The sequence below is a fragment of the Bufo gargarizans genome, chromosome 2, assembly GCF_014858855.1.
Source record: "Bufo gargarizans isolate SCDJY-AF-19 chromosome 2, ASM1485885v1, whole genome shotgun sequence".
Taxonomy (NCBI): Eukaryota; Metazoa; Chordata; class Amphibia; order Anura; family Bufonidae; genus Bufo; species Bufo gargarizans.
Genome location: NC_058081.1, coordinates 354,333,771 through 354,354,948, shown reverse-complemented (window position 1 = coordinate 354,354,948; position 21,178 = coordinate 354,333,771). Strand labels below are relative to the sequence as shown.

Below are 21,178 nucleotides of genomic sequence, written 5' to 3'. Positions count from 1 at the left end.
TCACAGCGTCACCCAAAGATCCAGCTAGCACCTAGCCCTGTGGCCCCTCAGCCAACCCGGTTGAGACCACTTGTACATAGCCTCCACAAGAATCTGTTTCACCAAACACTCTCCCCTGACTGAGTCTGGGCTGGGCTCTTATCCCAGACTGATTGTGGCACCTGGTACTGCCTCAGACCTAATGATTGCCGGGGAAGACATGGAAACTCCTGCCATAAATCTCCTCTAGCAGCCATGAAGCCTGTCACTGCCTCACACAGGGTTATAACAGAATATAACGGAATTTAATGACGGAACCCTTTAAAAGGCATTCAGTTTTGCTCCATCCTAATAAATTTCTATGGGCACAAATAACGATTCCGTTTTGTTCTGTTTTGTACGGATGGAGTAGAATTAACACTCCTGTTTTCTGAGATTTCTGAGTTGTGTTATCTAATCTAAGCAAACACTTTCAATTGCTTTTCAATGGCTTTTGTCTCAAGATAACGTGATGAGTTAAGAAATTTTAGTTAAGAGCTGAAGTGCTAACCATGCTACATCAAGAAGGTTTGTACACAAACATAGAAGAGGATTCTTTACGGTAAGAGCAGTGAGACTATGGAACTCTCTGCCTGAGGAGGTGGTGATGGTGAATTCACTACCAGAGTTCAAGAGGGGCCTGGATGTATTTCTGGAGGGTAATAATATTACAGGTTATAGCTACTAGAGAGGGATCGTTAATCCAGGGAGTTATTCTGATTGTCTGATTGGAGTCGGGTAGAAAATTGGCTTCTACCTCATAGTTTTTTTTTGCCTTCCTCTGGATCAACTTGCAGGATAACAGGCTGAACTAGATGGACAAATGTTTTTTTTTTAGCCTTATAAACTATGTTACTTTATTGTCCAAGGAAAGAAAACTGGTGAACCGGTGACAGATTCAACATTGGGCACCCAAGGCTCATTAATGTGATTGTTGAGTGAGGACTAACCTATCTGGTCTGATCCCACAAAAGACATACTGTAGTCCAAAGAATGGATGTATTATAGAAAGAAGGCAAGCTGCCGATGGTCCACTTAATGGAGGCCCCACCTTTCAATTTACTGAACTTTCTGTTAGCATCTTGGTGCCTGATACCATGGGACAGCTGCAGAGGTCTTGTGGGGTTAAGTCAGTGCTGTATTGCAGACACAAGGAGAACCTAAAAAATATTAGTCAGGTGGTTTTGAGGTTACGGCTGATGGGTGCCTAATATCGTTAGTTCCATTTTTCCCACCAAAACACCTAAGAAAGATGCCAGAGCTAAAAGATGCTGCATTTTGAGAAGCCAAAAGTGGATTCAGTCAGAAGGAGAAGTTTAAGTCATTGGTTTTTAATCTACCTCTTGCTTTGGCTCAAAAAACTGCAGCAGCATTTCTTTCCAAAAAACACTGCCCAGATTTAGTAATCCTGTAAATGGTGTAAGCATTGCCTGGCTCTCTAGACCTGCACCAGAGCACAGTGGCTTAGGTTGGATGATATATCTGGTGCAGGGATAGACACTTCTCTGACTCTATATCAACTATTAATTGGCTTAGACTGGGAAAGAATTTTACGCCAGATTTGAGCCAACATTTTGGAATAAAATTGTGCTTCTTAGGCTGTGCTCCCTTTCCCCCAAAGCGCAGCTCTCAATTTCTACTAATCTCCACCCCTTGTCAGAATATCTAAGGCCTCATGCACACGACCGTAGTTATGGTCCGCATCCGAGCCGCAATGGGGCCGCATAAGATGCGGACAGCACTCCGTGTGCTGTCCGCATCTGTTGCTCCGCTCCGAGGCTCCGCAAAAAAAAATATAGCATATCCTATTCTTTTCCGTTTTGCGGACAAGAATAGGCATGTCTACAATGGGCCGCCCGTTTCCGCAAATTGCGGTTTGAGGACGGCAAAAAAAGGCACGGTCGTGTGCATGAGGCCTAAGAGCGACATTCAATATGGTGGAAAAGCTTGTCATGTTTTGCAAAAATGGCAGATGCAATGGAATATAAAAAACTGAAATTAAGCTAAGTAAATCTCTGTTGTTAAATGCACTGAACGAAACAGTGCAGCATCCAGTAAAATGCTAGGTCTCATGACCGAAAACAAGCTGACCCCATTATATTTCATGGGGTCCTTTGGTCTTCTGTTATTTTCATTGCTCTGCTGGAACAGGAGAATGATAATAGCAGTGCAGATATGAATGAAGCCTAAGCTTGTGAGCAGAGATGCTGTGGGTCATGAGTTGGAACATTTTAGCGTCCATGGTTTATCGGCTGTAAAAATCGATTAAGCAGGTGGTTGCTCATCTATTGTAAACTATACAGAGTTTTAATTGTAACTGTGGCTGAATGTGCTTCACATTATAATTTAAAGGGAGCCTCCACTAATCCACTACTTGAACGGGCCACGGTACCTCTTCATCATATACAAGTACAGTGTCATACATTGTATAGACTTTTAAGATGTTTTTGGGTCTCCTTTTTGGGTCACCTTAGTCAAATCCTGTCTACTATACTAATACATGAACAGTACACCTGCCTCTGACTTTAGTAATTTGTGTCTCTATACTTACCCCGATCCCCCTTTTGTGCACCTGAAAATGGGCATTGGAATGCATTGAGAGGACTGCTGGGCACATACACACAATGGAGAGGACTATATGCATTCCACAGCTGGTTTGCGTAGGAGTATCAACCTATAACTTGCTATTCTACGGTGAGTGGCAGGGGAGCTATACATTTATTTCCCTACTTAATAGGGGTTGTCAGGGCTTGACAGATCAGATACCCTTTTAATGGATAAAATATCACTGTTACCACCATGTGAGAGCAAGCATAACAGTGGACATACCTAGACATATAGTACTGTATGTGAGAAAATATTCCCTATACTACATCCAGTGTAAAGGTTATATCACTGCTCTCAATGTCCCCATCCTCTACATTTGTACAGAAGCATTTACAAACATTACTTCTCGATGTGAAGTCTAGGCAATATGGCAAGGCTTCCTCTAGTAAGTGCCGCTCCTCTTGTGTAAATATGCAGATAACAAATACATATTTGTAGAGAAAAGAGCATCATGGCTGCATAGAATACATTTTACTGCGCACTGCACCTAGTAGTAGAAAATCCCAGGTCCAAGATGTGATTATATTGGGGTCCTTGTATTCTAAGGAATAACTGAATGACAATAAATTTCTATAGCTAAGTAGATAGTTCCTGCCATTTTAGGCTCACACATATCTTATACATAGTTTTAAATTTGCAGGGCAAAGGTTTAAAAGTAATATCAGGCAGTATTACTTTACTGAGAGAGTAGTGGATGCATGGAATAGCCTTCCTGCAGAAGTGGCAGCTGTAAATACAGTGGAGGAGTTTAAGCATGCATGGGATTAGGCATAAGGCCATCCTACATATAAGATAGGGCCAGGGGCTATCCATAGTATTTAGTATATTGGGCAGACTAGATGGGCCAAATGGTTCTTATCTGCCGACACATTCTATGTTTCTATGTTTCTATGATAATGGTGCCAGATCCGTTTTTTTATCTGGCACCCATTTACTTTTAATAGTTTTATTTTCAAAATAATACTACCGGATCTGTTCTGAATGGATGGAGCCAGTTATATTAGAGCAGAAGTGTTTTGTTGTGGTTTTGAGACCCCCTGCTGGATCTTAAAACCGTTCAGCAAAAATGCTGATGTGAAAGTAGCCTAAAGGATTGTTCCCATACATCCGGTGCATCACTTATGATGCTGAATGTCAAATAGCACTAGACAGAAAAACTGTGCATGATATGTTTTCTGTCCAATGTTATCAATGGATAAAAGCCAGATCTGTGCACTGAAGTACTGTCCACATGTGTCTGTCTCCAGGCCTAAAACAACTGGCCAAGCACAACTGATATATGTAAAGTGGGCCTTAAAGGGGACCTATCCTAATGCTCTGCTCTCTGAGGGCAGAATAGTATAGTGACAGACATGTTGATTTCAGTGGTCTGTCACTTAGGAGTTAACATGAAGTAGTTTTTCAGAACCCCTAAGTTAATTTGTGCAGCTTGCCCTGCAGCAAGGAATCCAATGTATTCATGATATGTGCCCCACTAAGATGAGCATCAGAGCATTTCATGGAGATCCAGTGACGTACCAGGCTCTCCATAGGGCTGCCAGGCAGAGGCTTCCACCCAGCAGTGTTCCTGGTGATGTCACCGGCACTGATAGGCCGGCTTTAGTTCTGCCCTAACCTGGAGTGTAATGTCCGGATTCAGCTCTGCATGACAGGTTTCTTCATATGCACCGTAATATGGAGAAACCTGTCTGCATACTAAGATATTATTTTTTCTGCAATTACTATGGTTTTTAAAAGATTTTTTATTTATTTGGACTCTCCTGACCTGTTTTTACCATGTATACAAAACCCATGATGCACTTCTTCTGTCTCTGCTGCCGCTTCAGAACCACCTCTAATAACACCCAGCTAGGTTATAGCTCCTCCCACCTCCCAGCTAGTTACATAGACACTCCCATTTCGCTGACACGCCCATAGACATTGCATCACAGGAAATAATAATAAAGAGCTGCATGGACATGGTCATGTGACCACATCCCAGAACAGAACATAGATAGGAGAAGTAAATGGAAAATAAATACTAAATTACAGTTACCTTCATAAATGATTATCTTAAAGGATGTTGATGCAAACTGGAAAACTATTTTAGGTTAAATTATATATCTTATTAATAGAAAAGAAGCATTTGGATGTGTAATACAAAACTGATGTTTTGAGGAAATAGAAAATATGAAAGAGTAAACAAGGCAGTCCCATATTTGTAATGATGAAATTTATATTTTTTTCATAAAAATAGGAGAGTTTTTCAACAGTGTTTTCGTGGGGAGAAATTTCTAAGCAGTGTTCCGCAAAAGAGTTTTCCAATAGACATAAACATTAGGGATGAGCGAACTCGAACTGTATAGTTCGGGTTCGTACCGAATTTTGGGGTGTCCGTGACACGGACCCGAACCCGGACATTTTCGTAAAAGTCCGGGTTCGGGTTCGGTGTTCGTCGCTTTCTTGGCGCTTTTGTGACGCTTTCTTGGCGCTTTTTGAAAGGCTGCAAAGCAGCCAATCAACAAGCGTCATACTACTTGCCCCAAGAGGCCATCACAGCCATGCCTACTATTGGCATGGCTGTGATTGGCCAGAGCACCATGTGACCCAGCCTCTATTTAAGCTGGAGTCACATAGCGCCGCCCGTCACTCTGCTCTGATTAGCGTAGGGAGAGGTTGCGGCTGCGACAGTAGGGCGAGATTAGGCAGATTAACTCCTCCAAAGGACTTGATTAACTGATCGATCTGCAGCTGTGGATCATTGAGCTGCTGATCCTCAATTGCTCACTGTTTTTAGGCTGCCCAGACCGTTTGTCAGTCACATTTTTCTGGGGTGATCGGCGGCCATTTTGTGTCTTGTGGTGCGCCAGCACAAGCTGCGACCAAGTGCATTTAACCCTCAATGGTGTGGTTGTTTTTTGGCTAAAGCCTACATCAGGGTGAAGCTGTCACACCAAGTGCATTTAACCAGCAATAGTCTGTTCATTTTTTGGCCATATACAAAATCAGGGGCAAGCTGCGCCTGTCACCAAGTGCATTTAACCCTCAATGGTGTGGTTGTTTTTTGGCTAAAGCCTACATCAGGGTGAAGCTGTCACACCAAGTGCATTTAACCAGCAATAGTCTGTTCATTTTTTGGCCATATACAAAATCAGGGGCAAGCTGCGCCTGTCACCAAGTGCATTTAACCCTCAATGGTGTGGTTGTTTTTTGGCTAAAGCCTACATCAGGGTGAAGCTGTCACACCAAGTGCATTTAACCAGCAATAGTCTGTTCATTTTTTGGCCATATACAAAATCAGGGGCAAGCTGCGCCTGTCACCAAGTGCATTTAACCCTCAATGGTGTGGTTGTTTTTTGGCTAAAGCCTACATCAGGGTGAAGCTGTCACACCAAGTGCATTTAACCAGCAATAGTCTGTTCATTTTTTGGCCATATCCCAGTCTAATTCTGTCACTAAATCCATACCGGTCACCCAGCGCCTAAATACTAGGCCTCAAATTTATATCCAGCTAAATCTGTCCCTAGTGCTGTAGCTGGGCGAGTTATTTAGTGTCCGTTCAAGCACATTTCTTGTTCTGGGTTGAAATACAATTCCCAATTTAGCAATTTCATAATTTAGTGGTTCCTGCTATATCAGAGCTCTTTGAAATCTATCCCAAAAAGGGTATATAATATTGAAGGTGCACATAGGGTCATTCAGAGTAACTTCACACACACCCGCTACTGTGTATTTCCAAGTCTAATTCTGTCACTAAATCCATACCGGTGACCCAGCGCCTAAATACTAGGCCTCAAATTTAATTCCCTCTAAATCTCTCGTTACCCACCGCTGTACTGTTGTTGCTGGGCAAGATATTTAGTGTCCGTCAAAGCACATTTTTTGTTCTGGGTTGAAGTACAATTCCCAATTTAGCAATTTCATAATTTAGTGGTTTCTGCTATATCAGAGCTATTTGAAATCTATCCCAAAAAGGGTATATAATATTGAAGGTGCACATAGGGTCATTCAGAATAACTTCACACACACCCGCTACTGTGTATTTCCAAGTCTAATTCTGTCACTAAACCCATACCTGTCACCCAGCGCCTAAATACTAGGCCTCAAATTTAAATCCCTCTAAATCTCTCGTTACCGTTGTCCTGTTGTAGCTGGGAAAGTTATTTAGTGCCCGTCAAAGCACATTTTTTGTTCAGGGTTGAAGTACAATTCCCAATTTAGCAATTTCATAATTTAGTGGTTCCTGCTATATCAGAGCTATTTGAAATCTATCCCAAAAAGGGTATATAATATTGAAGGTGCACATAGGGTCATTCAGAATAACTTCACACACACCCGCTACTGTGTATTTCCAAGTCTAATTCTGTCACTAAATCCATACCGGTGACCCAGCGCCTAAATACTAGGCCTCAAATTTAATTCCCTCTAAATCTCTCGTTACCCACCGCTGTACTGTTGTTGCTGGGCAAGATATTTAGTGTCCGTCAAAGCACATTTTTTGTTCTGGGTTGAAGTACAATTCCCAATTTAGCAATTTCATAATTTAGTGGTTTCTGCTATATCAGAGCTATTTGAAATCTATCCCTAAAAGGGTATATAATATTGAAGGTGCACATAGGGTCATTCAGAATAACTTCACACACACCCGCTACTGTGTATTTCCAAGTCTAATTCTGTCACTAAACCCATACCTGTCACCCAGCGCCTAAATACTAGGCCTCAAATTTATATCCAGCTAAATCTGTCCCTAGTGCTGTAGCTGGGCGAGTTATTTAGTGTCCGTTCAAGCACATTTCTTGTTCTGGGTTGAAATACAATTCCCAATTTAGCAATTTCATAATTTAGTGGTTCCTGCTATATCAGAGCTCTTTGAAATCTATCCCAAAAAGGGTATATAATATTGAAGGTGCACATAGGGTCATTCAGAGTAACTTCACACACACCCGCTACTGTGTATTTCCAAGTCTAATTCTGTCACTAAATCCATACCGGTGACCCAGCGCCTAAATACTAGGCCTCAAATTTAATTCCCTCTAAATCTCTCGTTACCCACCGCTGTACTGTTGTTGCTGGGCAAGATATTTAGTGTCCGTCAAAGCACATTTTTTGTTCTGGGTTGAAGTACAATTCCCAATTTAGCAATTTCATAATTTAGTGGTTTCTGCTATATCAGAGCTATTTGAAATCTATCCCAAAAAGGGTATATAATATTGAAGGTGCACATAGGGTCATTCAGAATAACTTCACACACACCCGCTACTGTGTATTTCCAAGTCTAATTCTGTCACTAAACCCATACCTGTCACCCAGCGCCTAAATACTAGGCCTCAAATTTAAATCCCTCTAAATCTCTCGTTACCGTTGTCCTGTTGTAGCTGGGAAAGTTATTTAGTGCCCGTCAAAGCACATTTTTTGTTCTGGGTTGAAGTACAATTCCCAATTTAGCAATTTCATAATTTAGTGGTTCCTGCTATATCAGAGCTATTTGAAATCTATCCCAAAAAGGGTATATAATATTGAAGGTGCACATAGGGTCATTCAGAATAACTTCACACACACCCGCTACTGTGTATTTCCAAGTCTAATTCTGTCACTAAATCCATACCGGTGACCCAGCGCCTAAATACTAGGCCTCAAATTTAATTCCCTCTAAATCTCTCGTTACCCACCGGTGTACTGTTGTTGCTGGGCAAGATATTTAGTGTCCGTCAAAGCACATTTTTTGTTCTGGGTTGAAGTACAATTCCCAATTTAGCAATTTCATAATTTAGTGGTTTCTGCTATATCAGAGCTATTTGAAATCTATCCCTAAAAGGGTATATAATATTGAAGGTGCACATAGGGTCATTCAGAATAACTTCACACACACCCGCTACTGTGTATTTCCAAGTCTAATTCTGTCACTAAACCCATACCTGTCACCCAGCGCCTAAATACTAGGCCTCAAATTTAAATCCCTCTAAATCTCTCGTTACCGTTGTCCTGTTGTAGCTGGGAAAGTTATTTAGTGCCCGTCAAAGCACATTTTTTGTTCTGGGTTGAAGTACAATTCCCAATTTAGCAATTTCATAATTTAGTGGTTCCTGCTATATCAGAGCTATTTGAAATCTATCCCAAAAAGGGTATATAATATTGAAGGTGCACATTGGGTCATTCAGAATAACTTCACACACACGCTTCTGTGCATTTCCAAGTCTAATTCTGTCACTAAATCCATACCGGTGACCCAGCGCCTAAATACTAGGCCTCAAATTTAATTCCCTCTAAATCTCTCGTTACCCACCGCTGTACTGTTGTTGCTGGGCAAGATATTTAGTGTCCGTCAAAGCACATTTTTTGTTCTGGGTTGAAGTACAATTCCCAATTTAGCAATTTCATAATTTAGTGGTTTCTGCTATATCAGAGCTATTTGAAATCTATCCCTAAAAGGGTATATAATATTGAAGGTGCACATAGGGTCATTCAGAATAACTTCACACACACCCGCTACTGTGTATTTCCAAGTCTAATTCTGTCACTAAATCCATACCGGTGACCCAGCGCCTAAATACTAGGCCTCAAATTTAATTCCCTCTAAATCTCTCGTTACCCACCGTTGTACTGTTGTTGCTGGGCAAGATATTTAGTGTCCGTCAAAGCACATTTTTTGTTCTGGGTTGAAGTACAATTCCCAATTTAGCAATTTCATAATTTAGTGGTTTCTGCTATATCAGAGCTATTTGAAATCTATCCCTAAAAGGGTATATAATATTCAAGGTGCACATTGGGTCATTCAGAATAACTTCACACACACACGCTTCTGTGCATTTCCAAGTCTAATTCTGTCACTAAATCCATACCGGTCACCCAGCGCCTAAATACTAGGCCTCAAATTTATATCCCGCTGAATTTGAATACAATACATTGGGCCAAATAATATATTTGTTGTTGTGGTGAACCATAACAATGAGAAAAACATCTAGTAAGGGACGCGGACGTGGACATGGTCGTGGTGGTGTTAGTGGACCCTCTGGTGCTGGGAGAGGACGTGGCCGTTCTGCCACATCCACACGTCCTAGTGTACCAACTACCTCAGGTCCCAGTAGCCGCCAGAATTTACAGCGATATATGGTGGGGCCCAATGCCGTTCTAAGGATGGTAAGGCCTGAGCAGGTACAGGCATTAGTCAATTGGGTGGCCGACAGTGGATCCAGCACGTTCACATTATCTCCCACCCAGTCTTCTGCAGAAAGCGCACAGATGGCGCCTGAAAACCAACCCCATCAGTCTGTCACATCACCCCCATGCATACCAGGGAAACTGTCTCAGCCTCAAGTTATGCAGCAGTCTCTTATGCTGTTTGAAGACTCCGCTGGCAGGGTTTCCCAAGGGCATCCACCTAGCCCTTCCCCAGCGGTGAAAGACATAGAATGCACTGACGCACAACCACTTATGTTTCCTGATGATGAGGACATGGGAATACCACCTCAGCATGTCTCTGATGATGACGAAACACAGGTGCCAACTGCTGCGTCTTTCTGCAGTGTGCAGACTGAACAGGAGGTCAGGGATCAAGACTGGGTGGAAGACGATGCAGGGGACGATGAGGTCCTAGACCCCACATGGAATGAAGGTCGTGCCACTGACTTTCACAGTTCGGAGGAAGAGGCAGTGGTGAGACCGAGCCAACAGCGTAGCAAAAGAGGGAGCAGTGGGCAAAAGCAGAACACCCGCCGCCAAGAGACTCCGCCTGCTACTGACCGCCGCCATCTGGGACCGAGCACCCCAAAGGCAGCTTCAAGGAGTTCCCTGGCATGGCACTTCTTCAAACAATGTGCTGACGACAAGACCCGAGTGGTTTGCACGCTGTGCCATCAGAGCCTGAAGCGAGGCATTAACGTTCTGAACCTGAGCACAACCTGCATGACCAGGCACCTGCATGCAAAGCATGAACTGCAGTGGAGTAAACACCTTAAAACCAAGGAAGTCACTCAGGCTCCCCCTGCTACCTCTTCTGCTGCTGCCGCCTCGGCCTATTCTGCTGCTGCCGCCTCGGCCTCTTCCTCCGCCTCTGGAGGAACGTTGGCACCTGCCGCCCAGCAAACAGGGGATGTACCACCAACACCACCACCACCACCTCCGTCACCAAGCGTCTCAACCATGTCACACGCCAGCGTTCAGCTCTCCATCTCACAAACATTTGATAGAAAGCGTAAATTCCCACCTAGCCACCCTCGATCCCTGGCCCTGAATGCCAGCATTTCTAAACTACTGGCCTATGAAATGCTGTCATTTAGGCTGGTGGACACAGACAGCTTCAAACAGCTCATGTCGCTTGCTGTCCCACAGTATGTTGTTCCCAGCCGGCACTACTTCTCCAAGAGAGCCGTGCCTTCCCTGCACAACCAAGTATCCGATAAAATCAAGTGTGCACTGCGCAACGCCATCTGTGGCAAGGTCCACCTAACCACAGATACGTGGACCAGTAAGCACGGCCAGGGACGCTATATCTCCCTAACTGCACACTGGGTAAATGTAGTGGCAGCTGGGCCCCAGGCGGAGAGCTGTTTGGCGCACGTCCTTCCGCCGCCAAGGATCGCAGGGCAACATTCTTTGCCTCCTGTTGCCACCTCCTCCTTCTCGGCTTCCTCCTCCTCTTCTTCCACCTGCTCATCCAGTCAGCCACACACCTTCACCACCAACTTCAGCACAGCCCGGGGTAAACGTCAGCAGGCCATTCTGAAACTCATATGTTTGGGGGACAGGCCCCACACCGCACAGGAGTTGTGGCGGGGTATAGAACAACAGACCGACGAGTGGTTGCTGCCGGTGAGCCTCAAGCCCGGCCTGGTGGTGTGTGATAATGGGCGAAATCTCGTTGCAGCTCTGGGACTAGCCAATTTGACGCACATCCCTTGCTTGGCGCATGTGCTGAATTTGGTGGTGCAGAAGTTCATTCACAACTACCCCGACATGTCAGAGCTGCTGCATAAAGTGCGGGCCGTCTGTTCGCGCTTCCGGCGTTCACATCCTGCTGCTGCTCGCCTGTCTGCGCTACAGCGTAACTTCGGCCTTCCCGCTCACCGCCTCATATGCGACGTGCCCACCAGGTGGAACTCCACCTTGCACATGCTGGACAGACTGTGCGAGCAGCAGCAGGCCATAGTGGAGTTTCAGCTGCAGCACGCACGGGTCAGTCGCACTACAGAACAGCACCACTTCACCACCAATGACTGGGCCTCCATGCGAGACCTGTGTGCCCTGTTGCGCTGTTTCGAGTACTCCACCAACATGGCCAGTGGCGATGACACCGTTATCAGCGTTACAATACCACTTCTATGTCTCCTTGAGAAAACACTTAGGGCGATGATGGAAGAGGAGGTGGCCCAGGAGGAGGAGGAGGAGGAGGAGGAAGAGGGGTCATTTTTAGCACTTTCAGGCCAGTCTCTTCGAAGTGACTCAGAGGGAGGTTTTTGGCAACAGCAGAGGCCAGGTACAAATGTGGCCAGCCAGGGCCCACTACTGGAGGACGAGGAGGACGAGGATGAGGAGGAGGTGGAGGAGGATGAGGATGAAGCATGGTCACAGCGGGGTGGCACCCAACGCAGCTCGGGTCCATCACTGGTGCGTGGCTGGGGGGAAAGGCAGGACGATGACGATACGCCTCCCACAGAGGACAGCTTGTCCTTATCCCTGGGCAGCCTGGCACACATGAGCGACTACATGCTGCAGTGCCTGCGCAACGACAGCAGAGTTGCCCACATTTTAACCTGTGCGGACTACTGGGTTGCCACCCTGCTGGATCCACGCTACAAAGACAATGTGCCCACCTTACTTCCTGCACTGGAGCGTGATAGGAAGATGCGCGAGTACAAGCGCACGTTGGTAGACACGCTACTGAGAGCATTCCCAAATGTCACAGGGGAACAAGTGGAAGCCCAAGGCCAAGGCAGAGGAGGAGCAAGAGGTCGCCAAGGCAGCTGTGTCACGGCCAGCTCCTCTGAGGGCAGGGTTAGCATGGCAGAGATGTGGAAAACTTTTGTCAACACGCCACAGCTAACTGCACCACCACCTGATACGCAACGTGTTAGCAGGAGGCAACATTTCACTAACATGGTGGAACAGTACGTGTGCACACCCCTCCACGTACTGACTGATGGTTCGGCCCCATTCAACTTCTGGGTCTCTAAATTGTCCACGTGGCCAGAGCTAGCCTTTTATGCCTTGGAGGTGCTGGCCTGCCCGGCAGCCAGCGTTTTGTCTGAACGTGTATTCAGCACGGCAGGGGGCGTCATTACAGACAAACGCAGCCGCCTGTCTACAGCCAATGTGGACAAGCTGACGTTCATAAAAATGAACCAGGCATGGATCCCACAGGACCTGTCCGTCCCTTGTCCAGATTAGACATTAACTACCTCCCCATAACCATATATTATTGGACTCCAGGGCACTTCCTCATTCAATCCTATTTTTATTTTCATTTTACCATTATATTGCGAGGCTACCCAAAGTTGAATGAACCTCTCCTCTGCCTGTGTGCTAGGCCTAAATATATGCCAATGGACTGTTGCAGTGGTGGGTGACGTGAAGCCTCATTCTCTGCTATGACATGCAGACTGATTCTCTGCTGACATGAAGCCAGATCCTCTGTTACGGGAGCTCTCTCCTCTGCCTGGGTGCTGGGCCTAAATTTATGACAATTGACTGTTGCAGTGGTGGGTGACGTGAAGCCTGATTCTCTGCTATGATATGAAGACTGATTCTCTGCTGACATGAAGCCAGATTCTCTGTTACGGGACCTCTCTCCTCTGCCTGGGTGCTGGGTAGTGTTGAGCGCGAATATTCGAAAAGCAAATTTTTTTCGCGAATATCGCAACTTCGCGATTTCGCGAATATTTCGAATATAGTGCTATATATTCGTAAAAACGAATATTCGTTTTTTGTTTCCCCCCCCCCCCCCACAAAATTACAGTACACATATAATTGATTGTTTCCCAAAGGTCCAACAGCTCAGATCTTACTCACATTGCCTAGAAAGTGATTGAGGCGCGAATCTTCGTAAGGCGATTTTATTAGCGCACATGCGAATATCGGCACGTCCCAGAACAGAGGCAAAGGGCTTTGCATTCATACATTAGTGAATTGAGTTGCGAATCTTCGTAAGGCGATTTTATTAGCGCACATGCGAATATCTACACTTGTCCCAGAACAGAGGCAAAGGGCTTTGCATTCATACATTAGTGATTGAATTGAGCTGCGAATCTTCGTAAGGCGATTTTATTAACGCAAATGCAAATATCTACACTTGTCCCCAGAACAGAGAGGCAAAGGCCTGTGCATTCATATAGTATAGCACCATATTCGCGAATACGTAGAACTTCGTAAAAGTCGATTTACGAATATTCGTATTTTTTATTTTACTTTCCACCTTACAGATTACATTGATCTGTACTCTGTCAACTACTGTCATCACCCCCCACTGTATCTCGATTGATTCCCAAAAGTCTCACATTCCCTAGAAAGTGATTGAGGTGCGAATCTTCGTAAGGCGATTTTATTAGCGCACATGCGAATATCTACACTTGTCCCAGAACAGAGGCAAAGGGCATTGCATTCATACATTAGTGATTGAATTGAGTTGCGAATCTTCGTAAGGCGATTTCATTAGCGCACATGTGAATTTTGCATAGCATATGTATTATGCGATAATTCGAATTATCGCATATGCGAAATAATAACGAATTTGAATAATCGCGAATATTTTACGAATATTCTTTCGAATATTCACAAAATTTCGCGAATTCGAATATGGGACATGCCGCTCAACACTAGTGCTGGGCCTAAATTTATGACAATGGACTGTTGCAGTGGTGGGTGACGTGAAGCCTGATTCTCTGCTATGACATGCAGACTGATTCTCTGCTGACATGAAGCCAGATTGTCTGTTACGGGACCTCTCTCCTCTGCCTGGGTGCTGGGCCTAAATATATGCCAATGGACTGTTGCAGTGGTGGCTGACGTGAAGCCTCATTCTCTGCTATGACATGCAGACTAATTCTCTGCTGACATGAAGACAGATTCTCTGTTACGGGACCTCTCTCCTCTGCCTGGGTGCCGGGGCCTAAATATCTGAGAATGGACTGTTCCAGTGGTGGCTGACGTGAAGCCTCATTCTCTGCTATGACATGCAGACTAATTCTCTGCTGACATGAAGACAGATTCTCTGTTACGGGACCTCCCTCCTCTGCCTGGGTGCTGGGCCTAAATATATGCCAATGGACTGTTGCAGTGGTGGCTGACGTGAAGCCTCATTCTCTGCTATGACATGCAGACTAATTCTCTGCTGACATGAAGACAGATTCTCTGTTACGGGACCTCCCTCCTCTGCCTGGGTGCTGGGCCTAAATATATGCCAATGGACTGTTGCAGTGGTGGCTGACGTGAAGCCTCATTCTCTGCTATGACATGCAGACTGATTCTCTGCTGACATGAAGCCAGATTCTCTGTTACGGGACCTCTCTCCTCTGCCTGTGTGTGTGCTGGGCCTAAATATATGCCAATGGACTGTTGCAGTGGTGGCTGACGTGAAGCCTCATTCTCTGCTATGACATGCAGACTGATTCTCTGCTGACATGAAGCCAGATTCTCTGTTACGGGACCTCTCTCCTCTGCCTGTGTGTGTGCTGGGCCTAAATATATGCCAATGGACTGTTGCAGTGGTGGCTGACGTGAAGCCTCATTCTCTGCTATGACATGCAGACTAATTCTCTGCTGACATGAAGACAGATTCTCTGTTACGGGACCTCCCTCCTCTGCCTGGGTGCTGGGCCTAAATATATGCCAATGGACTGTTGCAGTGGTGGCTGACGTGAAGCCTCATTCTCTGCTATGACATGCAGACTGATTCTCTGCTGACATGAAGCCAGATTCTCTGTTACGGGACCTCTCTCCTCTGCCTGTGTGTGTGCTGGGCCTAAATATATGCCAATGGACTGTTGCAGTGGTGGCTGACGTGAAGCCTCATTCTCTGCTATGACATGCAGACTGATTCTCTGCTGACATGAAGCCAGATTCTCTGTTACGGGACCTCTCTCCTCTGCCTGTGTGTGTGCTGGGCCTAAATATATGCCAATGGACTGTTGCAGTGGTGGCTGACGTGAAGCCTCATTCTCTGCTATGACATGCAGACTAATTCTCTGCTGACATGAAGACAGATTCTCTGTTACGGGACCTCCCTCCTCTGCCTGGGTGCTGGGCCTAAATATATGCCAATGGACTGTTGCAGTGGTGGCTGACGTGAAGCCTCATTCTCTGCTATGACATGCAGACTAATTCTCTGCTGACATGAAGACAGATTCTCTGTTACGGGACCTCTCTCCTCTGCCTGGGTGCCGGGGCCTAAATATCTGAGAATGGACTGTTCCAGTGGTGGGTGACGGGAAGCCAGATTCTCTGCTATGGAACCTCTCTCCAATTGATTTTGGTTAATTTTTATTTATTTAATTTTTATTTTAATTCATTTCCCTATCCACATTTGTTTGCAGGGGATTTACCTACATGTTGCTGCCTTTTGCAGCCCTCTAGCTCTTTCCTGGGCTGTTTTACAGCCTTTTTAGTGCCGAAAAGTTCGGGTCCCCATTGACTTCAATGGGGTTCGGGTTCGGGACGAAGTTCGGATCGGGTTCGGATCCCGAACCCGAACATTTCCGGGATGTTCGGCCGAACTTCTCGAACCCGAACATCCAGGTGTTCGCTCAACTCTAATAAACATAAAATCTTAGGTAACAAATGAAGAGCCTCTATCTTGGAAGCACATGGCATAGTTTTCTAAACTGTAAGCTTCACCCTAACCCTGCCCCTGAATAACTTGGTCATAACTTTAAAGTGTCACTGCATTATCATTAAAATTTTGATATGTTATAAGGACATATAAAAAGTTTAGATTGGTGAGGGTCTGAGTGCCAGCGATCTCTAGAACGAGGTGAGAGAAGAGTCTACTTAATGCACTCTCCTCATCCGCATCCACATAATCACTTGACAGTTCAGTTACGTGAGCTTCTATGCAATATTATGGCTGTAATTGCTTAGCATTTTTCTTCATAACGGCACTTTCAATGTATTGCATTTCTGGCATATTTTATGTTAACCAGTCTTAAAATAAAATGATGAGAGAAAATAATGTTAATGTTGAATGCTTTGTTGTGTTTTTTTTGTATGTTTGCATATATGATAGATGGCTGCCACGTTGACCGTGGAGGTTAAATAAGCTGTCATATGTATACTTTAGTGATTGCCAAATACTTCCCTGTCATGTACAGTATCTCACAAAAGTGAGTACACCCCTCCCATTTTTGTAAATATTTAATTACCGGTAGATCTTTTCATGGGACATCACTGAAGATATGACACTTTGATACAATGTAAAGTAGTAAGTGCGCAGCTTGTATAATAGCATAAATTTGGTGTGCCCTCAAAATAAATCGATACACAATCATTAATGTCTAAACCGCTGGCAACAAAAGTGAGTACAACCCTAAGTGAAAATGGCCAAATTGTGCCTAATTACCCATTTTCCCTCCCCGGTGTCATGTGACTCGTTAGTGTTACAAGGCCTCAGGTGTGAATGGGGAGCAGGTGTGTTAAATTTGGTGTTATCGCTCTCACACACTCTCATACTGGTCAATGGAAGTTCTACATGGCACCCCATGGCAAAGAACTCTATAAGGATCTGAAAAACAAATTGTTGCTCTACATAAAGATGGCCTAGGCTATAAGAAGATTGCCAACACCATGTAACTGAGCTGCAGCATGGTGGCCAAGACCATACAATGGTTTAATAAGACAGTTTCCTGTCAGAACAGGCCTCACCATGGTTGACCAACGAAGTTGAATGAAGGTGCTCGGCGTCATATCCAGAGGTTGTCTTTTCAAAATAGATATATGAGTGGTGGTGGTGGGGGGGGGGGGGAATAGGGGGTTCAGCCTGTCAATGTTTAGACCATACACCGCACACTGCATCAAATTGGTCTGCATTCGTTCTAGAACCTAAAGATGATGCACAAGAAAGCCCACAAATAGTTTGCTGAAGACAAGCAGACTAAGGACATGGATTACTGGAACCATGCCCTGTGGTCTGATGAGACCAACATAAACTTATTTGGTTCAGATGGTGTCAAGCATGTGTGGCGGAAACCAGTTGAGGAGTACAAAAACAAGTGTGTCTTGCCTACAGTCAAGCATGGTGGTGGGAGTGTCATCTTTTGGGGATGAATGGGGGCTGCCGGCTGTGGGGAGGAACCATGAATGCCAACATATACTGTGACATACTGACGCAGAGCATGATCCCCTCCCTTCGGAAACTGGGCCTCCAAGATAACCTCTGCCTTGCTAAAGAAACTGAAGGTAAAGATGCTGGACTGGCCAAACACCCTATTGAGCATATGTGGGGCACCCTCAAATGGAAGGTGGAGGAGCGTAAGTTCTCTAACATCCACAAGCTCCGTAATGTCGTCATGGATGAATGGAAGAGGATTGTAGTGGCAACCTGTGAAGCTCTAGTGAACTCCATGCCCAAGAGAGTTAAGGCAAAATATTGACACTTTGGGCACAATTTGGCCATTCTAACTTAGGGGTGTACTTACTTTTGTTGCCAGCGGTTTAGACATTAATGGCTGTGTGTTGACTTATTTTGAGGGCACACCAAATTTGCACTGTTATACAAGCTGTACACTAAATACTTTACATTGTATCAAAGTGTCACATCTTCAGTGTTGTCCCATAAAAAAAAAAGATCTAATAAAATATTTACAAAAATGTGAGGGGTGTACTCACTTAGATACATGTATAATTGTCATTATGCATCCTGCTACAGTTTTAAAGTAAATATTTGCCCATAACATGTACACATAATTGATGGCATATCAAAAGTATGTGATTGCAAAAAATTGGAATTGTATGTCCATACATAAAAAGCATATAACTCTCCTTGACATGTCGTCCACCTATATCACCTTAGGCTACTTTCACACTAGCGCTTGATCGGATCCGTTCTGAACGGATCCGATCATATTAATGCAGACGGAGGCTCCGTTCAGTACGGATCCGTCTGCATTAATAACTTAGAAAATGTTCTAAGTGCGCAAGATGCCTGAGCGGATCCGTTCAGACTTTCAATGTAAAGTCTATGGGGGACGGATCCGCTTAAAGATTGAGCCATATGGTGACCTCTTCAAGCGAATCCGTTCCCATTGACTTACATTGTAAGTCTGAAGGGATCCGCTCGCCTCCGCACGGCCAGGCGGACAGCTGAACGCTGCAAGCAGCGTTCAGCTGTCCGCCTGTCCGTGCGGAGGCGAGCGGAGCGGAGGCTGAACGCCGCCAGACTGATGCAGTCTGAGCGGATCCGCTCCATTCAGACTGCATCAGGGCTGGACGGAGGCGTTCGGGTCCGCTCGTGAGCTCCTTCAAACGGAGCTCACGAGCGGACCGACGAACGCTAGTGTGAAACTAGCCTTAATGGGATTATCCTCTCAGACACAAATGAGGTCAGTAGAACTGCCTTAGAAATTAGTAAATGTTTAGTTAGTGTGCGTAGCACATTTAAAGCATTGTAAAAGGTATTGCTTGTGACATGTATAGATTGAGAATATATCAGGCTATTTTAATATGGAAAAATACAAGTTTATGATATCTGTAATAAAAAAAAACCTTACATTCCATGATCCACTATAATATGTGCACACTGTAAGGCAGCTTATCTTCTAAAGGTGCAACTACATAACAAAGAAAGAATTAATCCCGGATTAAATATCCAAGTGTGTTGTATATGACCCGTTTGAACTGCTGCATGGAATTATTTTGTGCTAGGTACACCGGTTAGACTAAGAAAGAGACAAGAGACAGTGCAAGCCTAGTTTCTAGATATTTAAGGAAAAATAATAGTAATAAAGTAATCTTATACTATTTTATTTATGGTTTACTCACCTCTGTTACATTTGCAACATTAACTAATTTTTTAGTCTGCGCCACATGTCCCAGTACACCAGTATCCAAAGGAAAAACAATTTCACAGTCTGGTGGCACCAAGCATTCTTCCATGGTAGCATCCTTATGGACATTAAAGAGTCTGGTGGCCAATTCCGCAGTACCATTCCTCATGCGATACATGAACAAACTCATACGGTCCGCTTGAATAATAAACGATATCCTCTTGAGTACATTGAACACACATCTTTCCACATTGAGGTTTTCTTGGAATCCTCTAATCAGATCGAAGACTATTTCACTTTCATCCACGCTGCTTAGGTCATGGTATGTACTGAAGTCCACATTGGTGTTGTCAGTGCTCAGAAGCTCAAATATAATACCAGGTCGAAATTTATTGTCATAGTAATCTTTGGCAAAAGTCGGGTTGGAGTCTAAATATTTCTCCACTGCCTCCTCTGTCAGTGCGCTCATGTTGACTACAGTACTTACGGATCAGATTGCACCTTCCCAGGAATGCCTCTGAATCCAGTGGAGATAGTTCAATGCATTAAAATAAAAATAAAAAAATAAAAAAATATTCGAAATTAGAGAAACCCAGGGAAATTCAGAAATCCCATGGGTGTTTCTCCTTCAGGGGGACAGAAGGAGCTCATGCCATCTCCCTGCTCTGAGCTGTAAGCCTGATTTGGAAGCATTCGTGTAAGATGATTCTTAGCAAGGCCAGCATTATTCCACTAATAGTGAAGGTGAAATGGGGATTACCCTGATCATTTTAAATGGTCACATGACTTTTCTATAATCCAGTAACCAATCACATTAAAGGCTGAAGACGATTGCCAATGATGCTCAGTACATTGTGTATGGCAGATTAAGAATGAGTAAAGGAAAGCAACATTCTGGTAGAAGAAAACTGATCAACAATTCACAGTATGCTGAAGGATGCACACAAGTGGAATTGGGATACTGCAATCGCAGCTGCTTTATTTACTTTATAACTGAATGGGGTTCTCAGGGAATTAAGAAAATGAAAATACTTAAATATTACTTTATTATAAAGATATTCTCAAATACCTTTCATTAGTTATAATAAGTGTTGAGCGAAGCGAGCTTCAAATGCTTCATCTGACGTCGCTTCAGTCAAAACTTCGGAATAAGGGCTTGTTCACACGAAAGTGCCGTTTTTTGCGATCCGCAAATTGTGGAAACGCAAAAAACGGATGCCGCCCGTGTGCCTTCTGCAATTTGCAGAACGGAGCAGGAGGCCCATTATAGAAATGCCTATTCTTGTCCGCAAAACGGACAAGAATAGGACAGGACTCATAATTTTTGTGGGGCCACGGGACAGAGCAACGGATGCGGACAGCACACAGAGTAGACCCATTGCACATCACATCTTTTGCGGACCCATTGAAATGAATGGTTCCGTATATGGACCGTATGCGGAACGCAGAAAATGTTTGTGTGAATGAGCCCTAATACTGTACGGAGATCGGTCTCAATACAGTATTAGAATGTGTGGGCTCCGATGAGCTGAAGTTAGTTATTCACGAAGTCGCGTGTGGTTTCGTTGAATAAATTCGGTAGTTGACTTTTTAAATGGAAAACCATT

At 44.5% G+C, this 21,178-nt stretch overlaps 1 protein-coding gene across 2 annotated transcripts in view; it reads right to left on the bottom strand.

Moving 5' to 3' along the window:
- Positions 1-20,040, bottom strand: part of PDE6A (phosphodiesterase 6A) — a 147,180-nt gene extending 127,140 nt beyond the window's left edge. For both annotated transcript variants that reach the window (XM_044277463.1, XM_044277464.1), the window contains exon 1: positions 19,567-20,040. In XM_044277463.1, the coding sequence (XP_044133398.1) occupies positions 19,567-20,040 (474 nt within the window). The remainder of the gene's footprint in view (positions 1-19,566) is intronic.
- Between the last annotated feature and the right edge of the window lie 1,138 nt (positions 20,041-21,178).